This window comes from Trachinotus anak, unplaced genomic scaffold (assembly GCF_046630095.1).
Source record: "Trachinotus anak isolate AG129_WGS33_773 ecotype Australia unplaced genomic scaffold, CSIRO_AGI_Tana_v1 ptg000003l, whole genome shotgun sequence".
NCBI lineage: Eukaryota > Metazoa > Chordata > Actinopteri > Carangiformes > Carangidae > Trachinotus > Trachinotus anak.
In genome coordinates this window covers 9,982,373-10,003,205 of record NW_027273854.1, presented here as the reverse complement: position 1 = coordinate 10,003,205, position 20,833 = coordinate 9,982,373, and the positions used below count along the sequence as shown (strand labels likewise).

The 20,833-nt window shown below is 43.0% G+C and overlaps 2 protein-coding genes across 10 annotated transcripts in view; one reads left to right on the top strand and one right to left on the bottom strand.

Annotated features, from left to right (window-relative positions):
- The window catches only part of aatka (apoptosis-associated tyrosine kinase a), a 34,245-nt gene extending 26,391 nt beyond the window's left edge, over window positions 1-7,854 (top strand). For all 4 annotated transcript variants that reach the window (XM_071473382.1, XM_071473364.1, XM_071473373.1 and 1 more), the window contains 4 exons: window positions 308-3,731; window positions 3,833-4,013; window positions 4,104-4,313; window positions 4,731-7,854. In XM_071473382.1, the coding sequence (XP_071329483.1) occupies window positions 308-3,731; window positions 3,833-4,013; window positions 4,104-4,313; window positions 4,731-4,759 (3,844 nt within the window). In that variant the 3' untranslated portion in view covers window positions 4,760-7,854. The remainder of the gene's footprint in view (window positions 1-307; window positions 3,732-3,832; window positions 4,014-4,103; window positions 4,314-4,730) is intronic.
- The window catches only part of LOC139615438 (BAR/IMD domain-containing adapter protein 2-like), a 54,687-nt gene continuing 40,359 nt past the window's right edge, over window positions 6,506-20,833 (bottom strand). The window contains exons 7-15 of one of the 6 annotated variants that reach the window (XM_071473452.1): window positions 17,963-18,115; window positions 15,168-15,410; window positions 14,217-14,448; window positions 13,481-13,682; window positions 13,286-13,354; window positions 13,042-13,195; window positions 12,748-12,785; window positions 8,548-8,590; window positions 6,506-8,022 (exon numbers count right to left, since the gene is read on the bottom strand). In XM_071473452.1, coding sequence (XP_071329553.1) covers window positions 8,563-8,590; window positions 12,748-12,785; window positions 13,042-13,195; window positions 13,286-13,354; window positions 13,481-13,682; window positions 14,217-14,448; window positions 15,168-15,410; window positions 17,963-18,115 — 1,119 coding nt within the window. In that variant the 3' untranslated portion in view covers window positions 6,506-8,022; window positions 8,548-8,562. The other 5 variants (XM_071473406.1, XM_071473431.1, XM_071473422.1 and 2 more) reach the window with 5 other exon arrangements.

Here is a 20,833-nt window from a genome sequence, read left to right as displayed (position 1 = left end):
CTAACTATGTCAGCAACTGCACTGCACCTCCGTCATATACTCTTTATGTTAGTGGCTAGAGCCATAAACCAGAGCTAGGGTTTGCTACAAAGTGCTGACTTCAACACTTCTCTTTTATATTGCCTTATTGTTCATCTAGAATTAATTCTTTAACTTCTGCCTATTTCACTTTGCCTTTAAATGAAAAAAAAGGTATAAATAAGTGCCTCACGGTGTATTTATATGCAAATTTAAGGAGCCTGGTAATTTGTGTCTCTTACTCTCTTTTGCATCTGTTTTTTATTCCATCCCTCTCCCTTCTATCCAGGTATGAGGTGATGCAGTTCTGCTGGCTGCAGCCAGAGCTGAGACCCAGTAGTGAAGAAGTACACCTTCTGGTCACATACCTGTGTGCCAAAGGCTCCAGTGAAGCGGAGGAGGACTTTGAACAACGCTGGAATACCTTGAGACCCAACCTGCTTTGTAGTACCTCCCACACAGCTACATCCACAGCCCTAGTCCTGACCCCTACACCTGCACCAGCTGATGACTCTGGTGCAGACCAAACTCAGGCAGGGGAGCTGGCCTCCTCTGCTTCATCCTCCTTCCCCCTCCTGGAACACTTCTCTGACAGCTTTCACTCTGACACAGGGGACGACCTACTGACTGTCACAGAGACTAGCCATGGTCTCAACTTTGAGTACAAGTGGGAACAGGCCCGAGCTGAGCAGCCATACTGCTCTTCCTCCACCAGCGGGCCACTGGGCCAGGGGAACCCCCATTACCAGGATATTTACTATTCAAGCAAAGGAAGCACCTCAGGGGGCTGCAAGACTGACAGCCTGACCTCAGGCATATCCCCATCCTATTATGAACCTGAACACCCAGGTGTGGTCCCAGTGTTGAGTGCCCACAGCCCCTCAGTCAGCAGCGAGTACTACATTCGCATAGAGGAACCAGTAGAGTGTAATATTAACCTGGATGACAGTGTTTTGGACTACAGCCCAGGACTGGAGGCCAGTAACAGCAGGTTGTCCTCTGAGAGTCGGAGTGGTTCATCCATGGCACAGCCTAGTGCTTATTGGTCAACTGCTGACAGCACCAAATCTCCTGCCTATGACTCTGATTCAAGCCCTACTGTTCAACTAACCATGGAACCACTGCTGAGACATGAGGCATCCAGCACCAGCCCTATAAAGTTAGGCCTCTCCCACAATTGCTTCTCATCCAATCAGGATGGGACAATCTACTGTGAGCAGTCTTCAGCATACAAGACATGCCGCCAGTCCTGTCTGTCTGAACTAGACACATCACCAGAGTCCCGATCAAACCTTGTCCATCCAGTGGGGCGTTTAGAAAACACACGCAATTTGTCAAAAGCAGTGAGCAGCCCCAGCCTAGGCTTTTGCGATCCCTACCTTGAAGCGAGCACAGGTCGTACCGCAGTTAATGAAAGCTGCCATGATATGATGGGTCCACTGAGAAAGACACTACCCATTGTTAACCACATTAGCATTGATGTAGGAATAGACGATGGCCTGCTGGTGGGCCAGCGGAGAGGGGAAGACATTGAGGACGACCTTTTCTCTGAGGGAGATGCCACTAACTGGACCTCAAACCACTCAGCGAACAATAATAGCCTGAGCTTTGACAGCAGACAGACAGACTTTGGGCAAGACAGCTATCTGGACCTTCAATATACTGCTCATTCTAACACAACAGATTTATGGTCTCTAAACAAGGCCACCACCAGAACCTTCCACAGCTCCACATCTTCTGGCACCTTGGAAACAGAAGGAGGAGACAGTGGTTGTAACTCTGCTAGTGAGCCCAATGAGTTGAGTTCATACATTCACTTATGTCACAAAGAAAGAGATGAAGCTGCCATTCAAGTGGAAAGAAATGTAAGTGCAGAAAATCTAAGAAATATAGATTCTCGTACCAGCTCAAGTATTAATTCCAGAGGAACGCAAGGTGGAAAAGTGGACGGAAAATATGAAAAGCAGTTGTTGCTTAATGGAGAGAGACTGTACTCTGAGCCTAAGATGATACCTGAGATGAGCTATATAAAGTCCCCATCCTCTTTCAAGGATCCTCAGACTGGTCAAACAGGAGCCTTGTCAGATAAGCAGAGAGGTAACATCTGGGAGGGGGTTTCGACAGGAATATCAGTTCTGGGAGACAAGAGGCTAAACTATCCAGAGACATCAGAGACAAGTGGCAGAGCGCTGGATAGTAAAGTGGGGGTTAGAGAATCCAGCATTAGCCTGGCTGAGCTTGGCGACTACAGTGAGGATGATGACGATGACATTACAGATATTACATCAGGTATCTTTGCTGACTTCAATCTAGATTATGCTGAGGTAGAGGAGGAAGAGCTAAGCCCACTGAAGAATCCAGAGGGAACTCCTGACTCTGTAGACACCCTTAACCTCTCCTCATCGATGGCAAGCCCCTGTGACCAGGCCTTCAGCCCCGACCCCTTTAATACCCCCATCTTGCCCAAATCCCTTGACAGTGGCTATGACACAGAGAACAATGAATCTCCAGAATTTATCTTCAAAGAGCTCGGAGATCCCCAGGGTGGTGAAAGGAGCCCCAGGCTGGGGGGAGAACCTGAACTTGTTCTGCAGGTGGGATTAGGCCAGGGTGTCTGCACTTCCATTGGCAGCTCAGAGCTACAGCTAAAGGGCCTGACCGATAAGAACCCATACAGGGACTCGGCCTATTTTTCAGACTATGATGCTGAAAATGAGAGAAGCCCTCAAGAGGAAGGCAGTACCTTCTTTGCAGGTCCAACTAACCATGACTTCCATGCTGAGAAATTGAGCTCTGTCAGAGATGACAATCCCATCAAAAGGCATTTCAGTAACGAGGAACATTTAACAAATCTGAGACACATCAAAAGTTGCATTGTGGTGAATCTCTCAGAGGCTGACCCTAGTTCACCCCATCCCCTTCCCACTCCCGGGTTGTCCATGCTGTCACCGTTTCCTCCGCAGATGGGTGGCTGTCTGACCAAAGAGTCAGCCCCTGCAGATGATGATCTCGGTCTGGAGACAGAGCACTCAGGAGAGGAGCCTTCCTCAGAGCTCAGCTCCTCCATTGTGTCTGAATCCTCCTCCACTGTCCAGGAGGCCTCAGCTAACCATGAGGAGGGGAACAGGCGAGCAGAAGATTGCTCCCCTGTCCAGTCTTTAAATTCTGACTCCACCATAACTGATTGCAGAGATGAGGCCTCAGAGGAAAAAGAAAATGGGGATGGATCCACGGAGGAGGAGGAGCTGCCCGAATTCAATCACGTCAAGGATGAGACGGAGGAGAGAAGGGAGGGTGTGAGAATAAATGAAGAAGATTTTGAGGACATAGATGCAGAGGAATGTGACTCACAGGACAGTTTATGTGAAGAATCCAATGGCCCCGCTGACCTGTCTACTTCCTCATCACTGCTGGAGCTGTGTGGGGAAAATGTAAGAGCGCCGCTGGAGGAGGCAGAGGATGAAGACGACTCTGATGACAGCGAGTCTGATGAGGAGTTGAGGATCTACAACATCCAAGATGAAGACAGTGAGGAGAGTGAGGAGGATTTCACCACAGTGCCAGTGGTGGTAAGCGACTGCAGCAGGGCTCGACACCTCCGCAGCCTCCTGAAGATGCCCACCCTGCTCACCCAGTCCTTCTGTGACGAGTTGGAGAGGAAGAAAAAAGCTGTGTCCTTTTTTGACGATGTTACAGTGTTCCTTTTTGACCAGGTATGACAGGTCCAAGTTGTGCCATGTGTATAGTCTAGTAATGATTTGATTAATTTAGTGTTTCAGAGTATATGAGGAATACTTTTGTTTATGACTTCCAGGAGAGTCCCACGGGAGAGCTGGCTGACTACACCTTCTCCACAGGAACAGAGTCCAGTGGGCAGGAATTTTCCGAGGGAAACACCTCTGACCACCAGCTGCAACCTGACCCTGAATTTGAAGCTCAAGCCTGTGAAGCAGTCTGTGTTTCTGAGGAAACAGGTGGAAACAATTCAGAAGAGGGTGAGCTTGTCAGGGACATAACACCCTACACGGAATAATTCTAGTTGATTTATCCCACATTGTTCACCATGTGACTGGCTGTGATTTCAGGTGGGGGTTATCAATGGGGAGATAACCCTTCATTTGAGCCTCGTCCGTCTTCACCCGACACCATCCCTGAGCCTGAGCCCCGGTCCTCACCCACATCCACCTCCAACAGTCCTGAGGCTCCCAAACCGGCAGCTGTAGCACTGAACCGTTTTATGGTCTCCCGATTCTCTATCACACACGTCTCTGACCCCCACATGGGCTCAGCAACAGGTTTGTACTGACTGCCTTTGATACACAATTTATGACTGTTATAAAATGTTAATTTATTCGCACTGAAAACCTCTCAAAGTCTCAAAAGTTAAAGAGTAAAAAGTTAAGAGTGTATTGAGGGATATTTTGGTGAATATTTGAGTGTTTGCAACATGCTGAGCCTAAAGATACTGGGTAGAGATTTCAATTAAAAGTGGGATGCTCATCTTTACTTCTCATCTTTTCTTTAGAACTACTTCTTGGGAAAAAAAAAACAAGTAATGTAAAGCTGTTAATTTTTATTTTCTTAATGCATTGGTATCAGCTGATACACACGTTTAGGTATCGGAAATGAAAAAAAGGTATCGGAAAATCTGTATTTGATTAATCTTTATTGTAAACCAACAATACTTATTTCTAATCAATGATTTCCAACAGGGAACAGCGAAGATAGTCCAAAAGACTGAGTGTCCCATGGCCCTGACTGGAGGAGGATGAGTCCTGGTCCTTCTCAACACAGAAAAGCAGCATTATTATATCTAGATGTTTTACAGAGTTTTATTTTTATTGACGTTTGGGGCATCTGACCGTGGTGACCCTTGATAAGACAGTGCCTCATATTGTAGTGAAACACCCCTGATGATTTGCACATATTGTTCTTTATTTTAATTCTGTGAAAAAAAGAGAGATAAATGCTGGTATGGCAACCAGGAAATGGATCCAAAATCTGATCATATTGTTTGCAGAAAAACAAAACACCAGTATATCAGTTTTAACACACAGTATATGACAATAACGTGTGCTCAAGGCAGCATCAATTTCTGTTGGTTATTTTGTGAATTTAAAACAAAGTAAATGAAAATAAAAGGAGAAAAAATACTGACGTGACTGGCTTCATAGCTGCTGCTCCTCTCATTGGCTGCCTTGGTCCATGTGCTTACCATTGATCTGGCATTTTTTTTAAAAGACTGTTACAACTCTCTTAGTTGGAGCCATAAAACAATGCCTGATGATTGTTGTATAAGATGCTGTGGTGGATTTCTAAACATAAAATCCAACTTATTTTAACAGTTGTGCGTGGTGGTGGTGGTGGTGTTTGAAGATGGAGGTGCTGGAGATTAATTTGTCCCTTCATCCCTTCAAGTCATATCCGAATGACTCGCTGGATACAGTGCGTCATGCTACTGGAAACACAACACAGGAAATCAAGGTGTTGTCGCTCCCTGAATATCACCACCACTCACTCGATGATAACGACATACAGTATATCTCTACTGTTCCCATATCTGTATGAAGCACTTTGTTTAAGCCAAGCTGGGTCTTTATTTGTATAAGTGTTGCTCAGCATCTCCCCACCCTGGAATGAAATATCTAAACATGTGAGATCCCCTGTTTGTGTCCACAGTGCCAGCTACAGGTTCACTTTATTTTGTGGCATATTGGCTTTGTTCCAATGACATTTCATCAGCAATAGAATGACACCAAAGGGACGGAGTGGTGTTTCCTCACAGTTCAGCAGTGTCATGTCAACATGCCAGTCATAAATGTTGAATGTCAGCCATCATCTTCATGCATTTTGTTCTACATCTACGTATTGCCCATAGTCTCTTACATAATGTATTCTATTACAGTTGTGCTGAATGCCTGGGTCTGAGGTGTACAAAAAAAAAAGAAGACATATCTCACATATTGTATGAATGTTATATCAACATGTAGCAGATAGCTCGACTTGAATTACTACTGCTGTATCAACAGCTCCCTCCCCTCTCTCTCGATTCTTCTGTAGCTCAAAGTGCCAATTCAGTTTCCTCTCACCTTGCCTTTTAAGTTCTGCAAGAGGAGAAGACCTCGCTAGTATTTTTGTACATGCATTTGACAAGATGCAATCCAGGGTGATAAGTCTCTCAAATTTGCCAAAGAGATATTACAAGGTCCATTGGCTATAACGTGGCAGACTCCTTTTGGAGAAGGTGAGGTGGGTTGTTCTATGCACCGGTAGTAACATCATTGCTGTTTCCATTTCTCCCTCACTCATGGCTATTGTACTATCCCAAACAAATAAATCCAAATACTTTTTTCCCGTCTTGTGTCTGTGATATATTTATCTGTATGGATGTCAAAGAAGTGCAGTTTTCTGTAAAAAAAAAACAAAACAAAAAACACATAAATAACAAATAAATAATGAAAACATGACACAACACAACACATAAAAGTATGAGGTTTGTGCCCATTTACATTTATTTTGGACAGGATAATTTATATGCATTTTTCTGTACAGTACAGATATAATACAAACAGGGACAAAAGTGAGAAATGGACAAAATGAAAGCTATATAAAAAGTAAAAAAATGCATTGGAAACTTGCTGCACAAATGAGCTGTGTAATAAAAGCGTGATCATATTACTCAGCGTAAAGGACTCATCCAAGCAAAATTTACTTTTCATGATGTTACCATTGAATTACTGCAGAGGCATTTTTTTTTTTTTAGCTCACTGACATCCACACACATTCTCACTGTTCCATCACATACAATTTCACTACTATCCCCACATTCATACATAAATATATTCCTCTGCTCTTTGCTCCTCCAAGATGAGTGTATAATACTGAGAATGAATGATCAAAAGCTATGATAATACTGTACCTTATCTGATAAGCTACCACACCCTCAAAGCTGAATATTAAAAAAAAAAAAAAAGACCCATTATGTACGCACAGTATTTCATCTCCTGGCAGCTTAGATATCACTGAAATTCAAAGAGTTGAAAAAAAAAAAAGCAATTCTAAATATTATTTTATAATTTCAGTTGTATTGCAATTGCATTGTACTGAAGCTTACTAAGCCAAAGGGAAAAAAAAGTGACATTACAAGTAAACAAAAAGGGGGAATAATCCCAGTTTACAGACTGATTGAGTCAATGCATGAAGCCTATGATTTAAAAAAAAAAAAAGGAGAAGATAAAAGAAAAAAAGTAGAAGGCACAGTTCCCACATTGAAAATCTGGGTATACTGTATCACAACTAGTAAATATAGAGTACTATATCACTTAATAAAAGCAGAATTACAGTTTACTCAGCAACTGTCTAGTTCGTAGTATCCAGTCTTCAGTGCATATTACAGTGATTCACTGAAAAACTGTTGCCGACCATCTTGTATTCACCCTAGCCTCACTTAAAACAACTAATGCAGAGTGTGCCTTCACTGCTCATTAATGTAAATAATCCTCAAATTAAATGTACAGTGTACAGTGTTGAAGAAAAAAAGAAATCCCATAGTGCAGGTAAATAATAATGTGACAGCATCACTAGTAAAAACCTATTAGCCATACCTTATCCACAACTGGTGTGATCTAAATAACTAATAAAACCTACTGTCACACTTGCACTTGAATGTTCAGGCTGAGACATTCGATGTTTGTGGAAGCGTTTGCAAAACATCAGGAGAATTAACTGAAAAATTCTCAGAGTGAATTTCCACGGCAAAGAAACTAGATTTTTAGTAATGTAGAACAGCCTTTGAGGTGAGAGTTCTTTTTTTTTTTTTTTTTTTTTTTTTAAACCCCAATCACACAACTTAAACATGCCAGTGTCAGCCATTTTCTTTCTCCCCTTATGAAAATAAGGGCCCATGTGTGGAGGAAAAAGGGGACAGCAGGCCGCTAGTAGAAGATGGGTGCAGATCGGTCATCAGTGAAGGTGGGCCGGAGGTAGACCTCCAGGGAACGGTCACTGTGGGGAGAGGAGGGGTGGGGCAAGGAACAGTGACAATTAGGTTGAACACAATACCAAATGTAGAGAGACAACTATGGTCAACTATGTAACCAGACCCAAAGAAATCTGCCTTCCTCAAGGATTGTTTCTTAAAAAAAAAAAGTTGAGGAAACGGTTGCAGTATCTACAGTGAGTTTTAGCAAGCATGTGGTGAGAGAACTCTGGTAAAATAAGAAAAAAAGAAGAAAAAAACAACAACTTGGAACAGGCATGCATGCAGGGTTAGTGTCTTCTCTGTATAGTTTTGTGTTACACACAGAAAAAAAAAAAAATCATCAGTAATTCTTTTAAAACCCAGGGCCTCCTGGACTGACTGAACCAAACGCAGCCATATCCACGGAGGCCGAAGGACAGAAAAGACCAGTGATTCCCAGCATCCTACTGCAGCCAGACAGCCAATGACAGCAGAGAGAACCAGGCAGCAATAGAGAGAGGGAGAAAAGTGATTGGTTGGCTGAAAGGCAATGGAGGCTGGTGACTTACGGAGGTCCTGTTCCCTCAGAACCGGGACAATTCTGGACCCAAACTGGAAGGTAAAGAGAACCTTTGGGTTTGAATGGCTCATCTCTCAGATCATGCATGGGTCACATTTTGTAACGACACTGCTGGTTAGTCTGGTGCAAGATGAACATACTGTAGGTTGATAATAATAACTGTAACTGAAATGAGGGATGGAAAACAAGAGGTACACACTTCATGCTCAACATGCCATATACAGAACTGCACGCTCCTTTTCAAACCCTAAACTGCATGAGGGTAGTGTGTCTGAAGCTCATCTGAGTGGACATACATTTTGCTGTAAATGCAATGCAATCAACAGGCAGGTGTCCCGAAGTACCATCTGCTAAAATAAGCACACCGTCATCTCTAGAACCCAAACACAACTCAAACACAAGCCAAAAGAATACCTAAAATACAACCAACGAAAAAACGGAAGGTAAGCAGGCAGGCGGAGTTCAGATACTCAAATTACGCATACTCTACACAACAACCACCACACACACAGACATTGGCACAGAGAGCAGCACAGATGCTATGGGTGTTACTGGGGGAGGGGTAAGGATGGCACTGCATGCTTAGGACACTGCTGTGGCTTGGAATGATTCACACAAAGGTCGCAGTGTTGAAAAAAAAAATTAATTTACACCTTTAAGAGGAAAAAAAAAAAAACAGTTCAGAGCTTTGAAAACTTTAAAACAAGGAAAATATTCAACAAAACTGAAAATGTAATTGTCACCGACAGAAATGATTTCGCGTCAGACCAGACTGTTTATTAATATATAGAGATATGTTTTATTTAGAATACCTTTGTAAAAAGTCACCATACATTCAAGGTCAATTTTTAGAATCACATTTTCTGGTTTCCCTCCACAGCATGCATAAGATAAACACTTCAACTAATTAGTAGTTTCTCATTGTTTCTGCAAATATTTTGTTGTGTTTTGTTTTTTTTTTTTTTCGTTTTTACAAGGACAATAAAGTTTTTAAAAGAAAAGACCAAAAACTACATAGCCACTCAGGGAATACAATCATAAATAACACTGAGAGCTGCAAGAGCCGTGGTTGTCATTTAACCTAAAACTAATTCACAGCTGTAATTTTGAGAATACTCAACAAAAAAAAAAAAAAAAAAAAAGAAAAGAAAAGAAAAGAAAAAGACCCCTCCGAACCCAATGTGGTGCCCGGAGTGAGGCTTTTTATTTTAACTGACAACTCTGGCAGTAAGTTCAGGTTTCTCTGGGGATGAGGGTGTAAATTTAATTTAATTTGAAAAAACTTGTTTTTGCAATGATCATAATACAGTGCAATTTGGTGGACTGACGGAAACAATTTATATATTTATATATATAGATATATATATATACTGTATATTCTTGAAGCTCAATTGGAAATTTTGCTTCATTGCACATAAAGTATGTGTTTAATAGAAAAAAAAAAAAAAGAGAAGCAAAGTAAGGCAAATATGACACACACCCTCTGGACGGAAAATCATGTCTAGCAATGACACAAGGAAGCACAGCGCGACCTACGGGATCTCTCAGAACAGAAACATAGTAATCTGCTGCACAGCCTTACTTTGAACAAAGCTTTTTTTTTTTTGAGCATGTGTGTGTTGGGTGGGAACTTGATAATACTGGGCCCACGTGTGCTTAAAAAGGCCATTCAGCCAGTGGCTTTAGTACAACGACATTAAAGTCTTTTGGCACTTGTACAGTACATGAACATGTCCTTTAGTTTGACGAAATGACACAACCATGTACATGCATGAAAGACAAGCAGTAGCAAAGGCAGTCTCTTGAGAGATCAGTCCGTGATGGTGGACTGTGATCAGAGATCAGAGTATTCAGAGTCCATATCGCTGCATGCCGAGCAGGTAGGGCCCGCTCTGGCTCTCTCTCTCAACGCAATCCTCCACCCACCAACCGCTACTGTCCACACCGACACCACCAGCAGCAGCACCCAGGATGGACGAAAGGAGGAAAGGAGGGACCCGGGGAGGAAGAGAGGACAGAAAGGAGGGATGAAACTGGCCTCTTCCACTTGGAGAAGGGGTGTGTGTGGAGGCAGGAGGAGGAGGAGGAGGAGGAGAGGTGGAGATAAGTGGACAGGAGGGAGGAGGCTAAGAGGAGGGGAAAGATGGGGAGGAAGAGGCCCCTGTGCTATCCGGAGCTGTCTGTGTCTGTCTGTATGTCTGTTCTCACACAGTCGAAATCAATTTGCCATCAGGACTGTCACTGTGGAACAAAGAGAGAAGGAAGCTTGCCAGGTCGGACACACTCAGAGAGAAATGAAGACAAGACAGGCACAAGGAGGCAGAGTAGAGTTTAGGAGAAATGTAGGTGGGGTCGGGAAAAGTCTACTTCGTCCCACCTACAGCTACAACTCCAAACACACCTGCCGTGATCAGGAAGATTGGACTTCCAATTCCCTCATCAACACTTTCTATCCAGGAATGTTCGCTGGTTGGATATCGTTGCCCATATTAAACACTTTGAGTGAAGGTTTTTTTTTCTACCTGTCACTGAAAAGTAGTCAAAATGCTACAAGTTACTGTTGATGAGAAAATCATCAAGTCATCTCCTTAGCTGGAGGGATGTAGTGTTAGATTAGTCTGTTGGGGTGAATACACCCTGCAGGACAGTGTTTTGTCTCAAAAATACTGATACAGAAGAAAAAAAAACACACACACACATTCAGAGCAGACAAGAGTATGCAAAACAGCTTGACACTGGTGCCTGAGGCCCCAGGCTGGCAAGCAGTGATGACTGAGATGAGGTCAGCATGATGTCTACTGTCACAACATGTACTCCACCAAACATGAGTGCACATACACTCAAGGCCATTTCTCACTCTCTTTTTCTCACACACACACACACACACAAAGAAACACACAAACACACACACACACACACACACACACACACACACACACACACACACACACACACACACACACTTCTGTACATGTACACAACAATGTACTCCCTGATTGGACAGAAACAGGCACAGCATTAATTCCTAAGCCTAACCTCACACAACCCTAGTGAGTCAGCAAGGACTTGATAGGATTACAGTCAAAAAACACTGGGCCAAGAGCACTCTGAATATAAACTGAGACACTGGCCCCGCTAGGCTGCCCTCATTACTTTAAAGAGCTATTTAAAAAAAAAAAAAAAGTCAAGTAAATTAAGCAAGAGCAAAGAAGAAAGGACAAAGAAGACAGTAAAAAATATTCAAAGGAAACAATGTGCATACATCTGACAAGGTGGTGGGAATTGTAAAACTAGAGCAAAATTAATCAAATGTGACGCCTGAGCTTGACTATAGTCCTCATAAGTCCTGAAATGATGAACTGAGGTCTGAGTCACTTATGAAGCAAACAAAGCTGCACATCTCGTTCTAGATTGATTATCTTTGTGTTTTGGATAGGCAGAGAAAACTGTGCTACAGACTGAAAGAAACAAACTATAGCAAATAATAATAAAAATATTCAATAGTTGCAGTTTTACTGCTCATACTATGTAAACGTGGATGAGTGTGTTTCAGACACTGTCTGGAACTAATATATCAAAGCATCCCAATTCTATACTACATACTAACTATACAGAATTTTATATCCACACTATTTGTCATGGAATACAGTTAAGAAACCTTCGACGTGAAATGATGCAAAATGTAACATCAATCAAAATAACTCTGCCAATTGAGTCTCAGAACAAATAAAAAATCATTCTGTTAAAGATTTAGTACTTTGTTCTGTTTTTTTTTTTTTTTTTCATTATTTATCGGAACATTTTTCAGCTGTGATTGGCTCCACCAGCCTTAATAACATCATCATCATCAACAGTACACTAAAAAAAAAAAACAAACAAAAAAAAACCCAGCACAGTTTCATATCCACACTGAATGCATGCACACTTTCTGGAGTACACAAACTTGAAACCTTCTTAGCGTGTGTATGTAGCATTTAATTGGGACACTGCGTATGATAAGCAGTTGCCTTGCTGTCTCTGCAGTAGCTCAGCTAAAACGCCATTTATCTGAGGCTGACTGGCTCTCATGTCTGTGTCTTAGGAAGCTTCATTACTTCCACTAAACTATCCAAATTAAGCACTTCAGATGGCAGCAGCAGTCATACAGTATCAGTCATTTCTTAGAAGGCAAGGCAGAAGAGGCACTTACCTTGTGGCAAAGCGACCCTCGTAATCCTCAATAGCAGGCTGAAAAGATAAAAGTAATATTCTTTACTGTGTGTGCATGTGTGCCTGGGACTGAGGTACCTGCTCTGCTTTTGTACAAACACTAGGTGGCAGCAGAAACTGAGCAAAAGTCTCCTTTTCAGTTACTGCAGGATTACTCACATCCAATTATGCAACATCAGACTAAACCAGATGGGAGGCTACGAATTAAGTGTAAGTGTAACAAGTGTAGAAACTGTATTATTCACGGGTACTACACATGTTAAACTGTACCTACCTGTGTGCCAAAGCCTGCCATGCTGTAGGGGCGTGGGCGGGTCTGCGCTAGGCTCTGTGCCAGCAGTCGGGCGGTCAGGCCGTAGTCAGGTGTGGGCAGTGATCCATCGTTCTCCAACAAGTTCCCTGTGCTGCTACTTTTCCCATGGTGCAAACTGGGGAGGGAGTAAAAACAAAGACCTCAGACTTGGACTCGCTCGGGCTCATTCAGCTGACACACTGTTGTATGAAATGATGCAACATACTTCACTCTGAGCTTCTCACTGTCGCTGTCAGGGAGCACACGTGTGTAGGAGAACGGGAACCAGCCACGCCTGCGAAAAGCAAAGACCTTGTTAAACAGGTATTCTACTTTCGCTGCAGCGAAATGTGGGACAAATATTTATCCGATCTCACTGTATGGATTCGGGCAAAATGGAATAAATGAATACATAACTTACATCTTGTTCTTCTCATTCTCCCCATAGTGCCAGCCATCGCGGGCTTCAGGCACTAGCAGGGTAATGACATCTCCCTCAGAAAAGCTGAGCAGGGTGCTGTTGTCACCCGCGGCGTGGGAGAAGATGGCCTGGACACGGGAGCGCCCGTTCTTTTCCAGGCCTGCTGCCATGGAACTGGACCTGGGAAGGGTCCGTGTCTCACCTGAGAGGTTTGCAGACAGACACAATGGTCAGAGACATAACTGGCATCTTTAAGAGTTCAGAGTCACAAACGCTCGGAATAACTGGTGTCTGTGTTGCTGACTGAAGGTGACATTTAGGCTCAGTCGGCAGCCAGGCAGATGTTCTAAATTAAGCAATATCGTAAATGCGCTTTTGTGTAGCATTTGTAAACCTCCATAAATCACTGCCGGATTAACTGGTATAATGACCATGATTATGAGACTACAGCTGAGACTATAGTTGAAATGACTGACTCACTAATCTTGTTGCTCAGAGGATGCTGATAGTTGGGACACTAAAGAGCAGCGGTTCTGAACCTTCCCACAGAAGTTAGCAGGTGATGTCGGTCCAAATGCGACCGCACTATTTATATGATGTTAAAATGCTCCTCAGTCTATTTGTAAGTAAAATGAGAGGAATCGTTTTGACGCTCAATTCGACATTCAGCTCGTGATTTTCTCGCTGCAGTGCTGCTGCTGCTCATTAAATTCTAGGGAGCGTCGGGATATCTTACCCACGGGATTCTTATTCTTGGCGGGGGCAGGCCTGCGCACAGGGAGGGTGTTGGAGTAGACATCGCTGACCTGCCTCTGAGGCTGAGCCTGGGACTGGCCCTGCGCCTGGGTCTGAGGGGATGAAGGCCTGACTTGAGACACGGACATAGTCCCTCCATCCGTCCAGTATTCCTCTCCGTGGACACCTGTTGTCCCATTGACCATGGACATACCATCAGGACCCATCAGCCTCTGGAATAAACAAGCAGACATTTGTATTCGGTAATAAATATGTGAAAAAATGGCTTATTCTGCAATACTACGGGAACCATCTTGTAATATTTAGATTAAGCTAGAGTCATGATGTGTGTTATGAATAATCTGCTGTGTTCATTTAAATTCATCCTCATAAAAAGATAAACCATAACTTTGGAGTTGACTTTGGAGAATTTAAATCTAGTGAGAGTTCATCTGAGTCTAGTCCGTCAGCTGCTGCCCAGCATGAAATATAGACGCTGTACAGCTCATTAAGTTGAGTGGCATCTTTAAACTGAGACTGTCTCTGATTTGCTTCTTTATGGAGGGCTGAAGGGGGATGAGCTGACATTAGGACAGAACTGTTAGCTCCTTCACAGTGGCACTGCTGCAGAAAGCAGTTCTCTTTAGAAAGGGGATTAGTGTATAAAACACCATCGTTTTTAACTGTGTGACATTATACTCAAAGCTGTCACAACAGTACATCGCAAAATTCCAAGTATTTGTTCTGGCTACAACTCAGCCTTCAATAGGTTGACATTTGGTTAACCGTATAAAACCGCAGCATATTGATGATAACAAAATAAAACAACATTAAATACATGACAATATCAAAACACTGTTACCTATTCACCACACAGCAAATAAAAAAATGAAAAAGAACCATGAATAAATAAATATGAGGTATGTTTTTATCCCCCATTTCTTTAACTCACCGCTGGGTGTCCCAGGCCACTTCCCATGAAGACGGCCAGCTCTGGGGGCACAGGAAGAGGCTGGGCTCCAGGGATGGGGTCTGAGATGACCAGGTTGGATTTGGAGGTATGCAGGGGGCTTGTGCCCCCAAGGGCGGCAGAGCCCATCTGCTGGGCTAGGAGCATGGCCCTTTCTGGCAGCTTGTTGGGGTCTGAACAGGCCTGTTGCCACACTGGGATCTTCTGGGTCAGGAGGTCTTTACCCTGAGGGAGGAAAGATTGGAGAAACAAAAGAAAATAACTACAATTACCACCTTGCAGTTGTAAGCCAAGTCGCAGGAAATATGGTCACGATCTCCCCTTCCTGAGTTAAAGCAATGAATAATGGCAAGAGGCGCAGAAAATTACAGTGTCACAGTGAAGTGGACCTTTGAACATTTGGATATAAAATGTTGTTGCTTCATTTTATTCTCACAGCCATTTCAGTTAAATTGTATCATAATTAGAGTATGAATTTGTGAGCCAAAAACATGTTTCGTGACTTTGACCACCAAAATCGAATCAGTTCATCCTAGAGTGAATGTTTGTGCCAGATTTGAAGAATTTCCCTCAAGGTGTTACTGAGATATTATGTTCACAGGAATGGGACGGGTGGACGGACAGACAACGCCAGCTCGGAGGCATCACGAATAGAAACATAAAGTGTGCAAGAGAAAAGAGATGTTGATGTTCCTGAAATGTGACCAGAGAGGGGGGAAAAAGCTCAGTTTAGCAATTTCTTTGCTAAACCTTCAATTTCCTCCCTATTCTCTAAAAACACTCAGTCCTCAAAGGTTTTTCCTCACTGTGCATCCTTGACCACTGCCCTTTGCACAGCTATTATAATGTGTTGCGTGGGCGAGCCAGTGGGACAGACTGACACACAACCAAGCTGCAGCATCTCACACAACCTGTGGACACAGCTATGCTATAGAAACAGAGTTTAATGCAGTGTGTATGAATGTACAGCGTGTGTGTGTGCGCGTGTATGTGTGTGTGTGTATATATATATATATATATATATATATATATATATATTCATGCACACAAAAAACACAGTTTTGCCCCTTTGTGTGTGCTAATTTGTAGCTCTCACACTATCTTTCTTTCTTTCTTTCTCTCTCAAACACAAACACAAACACAAACACACACACACACACACACACACACACAACCTACCCTCTGGGAGAGGGTTCTTCAGTTTGCTGAAGGTGAACTCTTCCCACGCACACCCCCAATCCTGATTAATGACTAGACTCCATGTTGAAAAACGAAGCAGCAGCACAGTCTCCCCACACACACACACACACACACACACACACACACACACACACACACACACACACACACACACACACACACACACAGTCCTCCTTCAGCCATATCTTCAGGCTGGCAGTTCACACCTACCAGTAATCCCAGGAGACTGATTCTGATCTGATATCCATGGGTAATGTATAGGCATACATTTGTAGCAGACAGACATTAAAAAAACAAACTTGACTAAATCCTGCTTAATAACACTCCATTAATTTGATGAGATGATATAAGGGAGAATCTCTATTCTTTGCTGCAAATGTCAGCAGCAATGTGAAAATGCCCAGGAATATTATAAGATTCTCCAGTGACTGTTGTTGTGAACAATGGATGAGAAACATTTTGCAACTCTTGTCCTGCTCAGTCCACTTTGCTCTGGATTCAGCGTTTTGATGCCTTTTCCTATTAAAGTCGTTCAGGAGTTGAACGAGCGAGCGAGAAAGCTCTCTACACAAAAAGGTGGAAAGACGCTCGACGGTGCGATGATGGATTACAGCTTCAGATATGCCTGTCAGCTGGGCATTGTCTACAGTCTTAATGAATTTTTAAAATGAAGAGGCCCCTATGAGCGGTCAAAGCTAATGCGACTTTGAATTATATATCTCCTACTATGCTCTTTTGGCTGAACAATGGTCTACAGCAGGTGAGTTCCAAATAAAACAGAGATGACAGATGGGGAGTAGTTGGCTATGATCAGCACAATAGCACAAAGGGAATAAGTTCAGTTTTATAAATTGACCTAACAAGCTCTGCACATACACCACTATGAACACAATGAACAGAAACAGGTTTGTTTTCAGTTGAAAGATCAGACAGACTAAGTTCCACCACTTATTGAGGTGCTGGTGCAAACAAGCGCTTTATGGTAAAAACATTTATTCATGAAAACCAATTTTGGCCATTAACCCTGACCCTTATATCATTATTAAAGGTCCTGAAAACCTTTTTTTTTTCCCTAAACGGCTTCTTGCTCTGAGCGATCAAACCTCACATGCATATGCTATGTTCTGCCCCAGGTCAAACAAGGGTTGCACATTTCAAATGAGAAGTGTCCACATTTTTTTCTGTTTTGTCTTTTTCTTACTCATCGAACACGATGACATGCATTTCTGTGCACCAATCACTTCTGCAACATTTGAATCAGCATACGATGACAGTTGTGGGGTTGTTTGCTTGTGTTGCCAGCACTGTCAATCACATCTGATCAAACCACACCGACACAAGTCTTGAGTTTTTCAGTGGAAAAATCAAACTGCTTATTTGGTCATGGATATATATAAATACTTGAGACTTTAAAGGGGCAGTGCTGACTTAAACGGCTGCAGCAAAGCTAAGCTGCAAACACCAAATATATCCTGATCTACTCTAATTCTATGGCGCTCATGTCACTTTTTAATCCATCTTTGACAGTAAAATATTGTTTTTAATCTTCCTGATGCCGAAATGACACTTGGACTTACCTTGCCATGGTAGGCACTGCTGTTCTTAGCCACGGCACACTGGCGGTCCACCAGGAAGCAGTACCTGCGACGCTCCTCAGATAAGGCTGTTTTATATCCCTCGGCGATGAAGGTGTCCAGCTCAGTCTGCTTACTGCTAATGGTCTCCACAAACTGTAGGGGAAGGCACAATTATGTAAGTACAATTTACAAACTGAGACACGTTTGTTAGACTTAATATTAACCGATTTGCACAAAAGACAACATGCATGTGTCATGTGCATCATTAAACATGACACTTTTCTAATAAATACTTTATTCTTTTCATGTGCCTAATTCCTTTTTGATTGTTTTTCTTTTTTTGACTGTGGTTACTTGCACAGCTGGTCACTTACATCTGGGGAAAAAAATACGTAAAGCCATTTTTCACATTAGGTAGGTAAGGCCAAAGGGCAGACGGTCTGTCAAGGACAGCGTCCAAGCAGATGGCTAACATTTCCTTTTCTTTCTTTTTTTTTTTTTTTTTTTTTTTAAAATAACATCCTGCATCACATTTACACAATTACAGATATCCACACCTAGGAGCTGCTCAGCGCAGCGCAGTCTTGTACTGTCAATCTCTGCACAGCTCCACTAAAGCAATTAGAGGTTAAGTGCACCTTGGCGGTAATAGTTGTGCGAGGAGAGAGCCTCACTCAGTAACTTTCTCTGGACAGATTTTCCCCGCCAAGCGCCACCGAGGTGAGGCAATTATGACTGAAGATTCCCATGGTGTGGAGGAGGGACTGCCCACAAAGACCCACTAATCCATTTTACAAGTGGGACCATAACAAATAACATGATAATAATATGTGTGCATAGGAGTGAGCAACAGAGAGAGAGAGAGAGAGAGAGAGAGAGAGAGAGAGAGAGAGAGAGAGAGAGAGAGAGAGAGAGAGAGAGAGAGAGAGAGAGAGAGAGAGAGAGAGAGAGAGAGAGAGAGAGAGAGAGAGAGAGAGAGATCTGGAGCTCCCAGTTTGTCTTAACATGAGCTCTCCAAAAAAAAAGTGAAATGTGTTCACTGAAAACACACACACAGACACAGACACACACACACAGGTCAGTGACGGCGCAGAGGAGCTACATGCAGTCTCATTTTGAAGAAGAAATGGCCTTTTAGGTGTTTTTGTGAGTGTGTGCATTCGCTTGTCAGGCACTGTATTTACAAACAGCAGAGTCTGCATGTCATTAGCTGAAAGTTTTAGACACTGTAGTCTCAAAGTAGGTCGACTGAGCCCAGTTTCACGCCTTTGATACTGTAACATCTGCTGAGAAATACTGACCTAGAAGACAGTGTTATATTTACTGGTGTTGAGTTGATGCAGACTGAAGTTTTATTGGTAAGTTTGAAGTTATGGAGGAAACATTTCGCACATAACTTGAATCAAGCAACTAAACAAATAAACCTAGCTTGTCATGGGTTATTATGACTGAAATTTTAACCTTAGACTACATGTTGACATGCAACCTGAAAACCCTGCCGTATCCCAAACACAGGATCACTGGTTTCTCTGGCAGCGGAGAAGAAATTGACATAATCCATGTTGTGACGTGCAGATGTATTTCATTTAATAACCACCAGAGCACACTACTTCCCCACTGCCGACAGCCACGAGGTTACTTCACTGGAATTCCAATGAAGGAATAAATGGTAGCGAACACAAACATCTTGAGGAATGGCCTTTTGCATTAGCGCTGGAGGAAATCCACCTACACCATTACACAGATCCACACAGCCAAGTTGTCAAATCAAGCGAGGGAAGGATGAGAGTATGATGAGCGCAGCCTGACCTTATTCTGCTCTTTCTGTACAAGCTCAAGCTCAAATTAAGTGCTTTGAAACTGGTTCAGTTAGTTGCTTTAGTTCTTCACAGGCAAAGCGTAGAGTTTAGCATCGTCTCAACATCAACAAGGTGGGTTGTGAAAGGAGGAGCAAAGTCATGCTCCTGTAGATATGCCACAGGAGCTGACAAGTTCTCTTTTTTTTCCCCTCCCTGTCTTTTTCTTTGCTGTGAAAAAGTTAAAGATAGTGATTTTGTTTTGGCATGAGTCATACTCTATACTGCAGAGAGAGAATAAAGAGAGGAGGAAGAAAGGAGGAGATAGATATACTGTAGTGAAGAAATGTCTAACACACACACACACACACACACACACACACACACACACACACACACACACACACACACACACACACACACACACACACACACACACACACACACACAGAGTTGGACGCTCTGCTAATAACATTTGTGAATGGCTCTTTGGTTACATCAAGGAAGCCACAGAACAACTGTTCAAAAGATCACAACCAACTTGGCTGCCCCTTCTTTCCTCCTCTCTTACTCTGTCTCTGTGGTGGACTGACCCTTTTGTTTTGTTTTTTTTTCGCAGCCTCTGACTCACAGTCTGCTGGCCTCTCCGGCACTTCTAAGCAGAGCTAATAGGAGCGACTCAACCAGTGTGCCCTCATCTCTTGTCAAATCCGCATGGCCCATTTCTCCAACCATTCAAAAGGTCACCACAGTAACCCAAGACAATGAGAGAAGTGGGAAAACCCGGGCGGACACCAGCCACTCGTATGTATCTGAGCGACCTCAGGTTACATCATAGCTGGAATGACTCGTTTTGCAAAGGTCATGAATATAAATGAAACCTGCTGCACATCAGTGCAGTTCTCACAGTCTGATCAGCATTACTGCCTTTGTGTGTGTGTGTGTGTGTGTGTACGCTTACACTGACATATTCAGGACAAAGCATCAACTACGTCACCCTATACATTTTACTGCACCGTATATTTCCAGTAATTACAGGCACGAGAGGGGGAGGGAGGGAGAGAGGGATTCACAA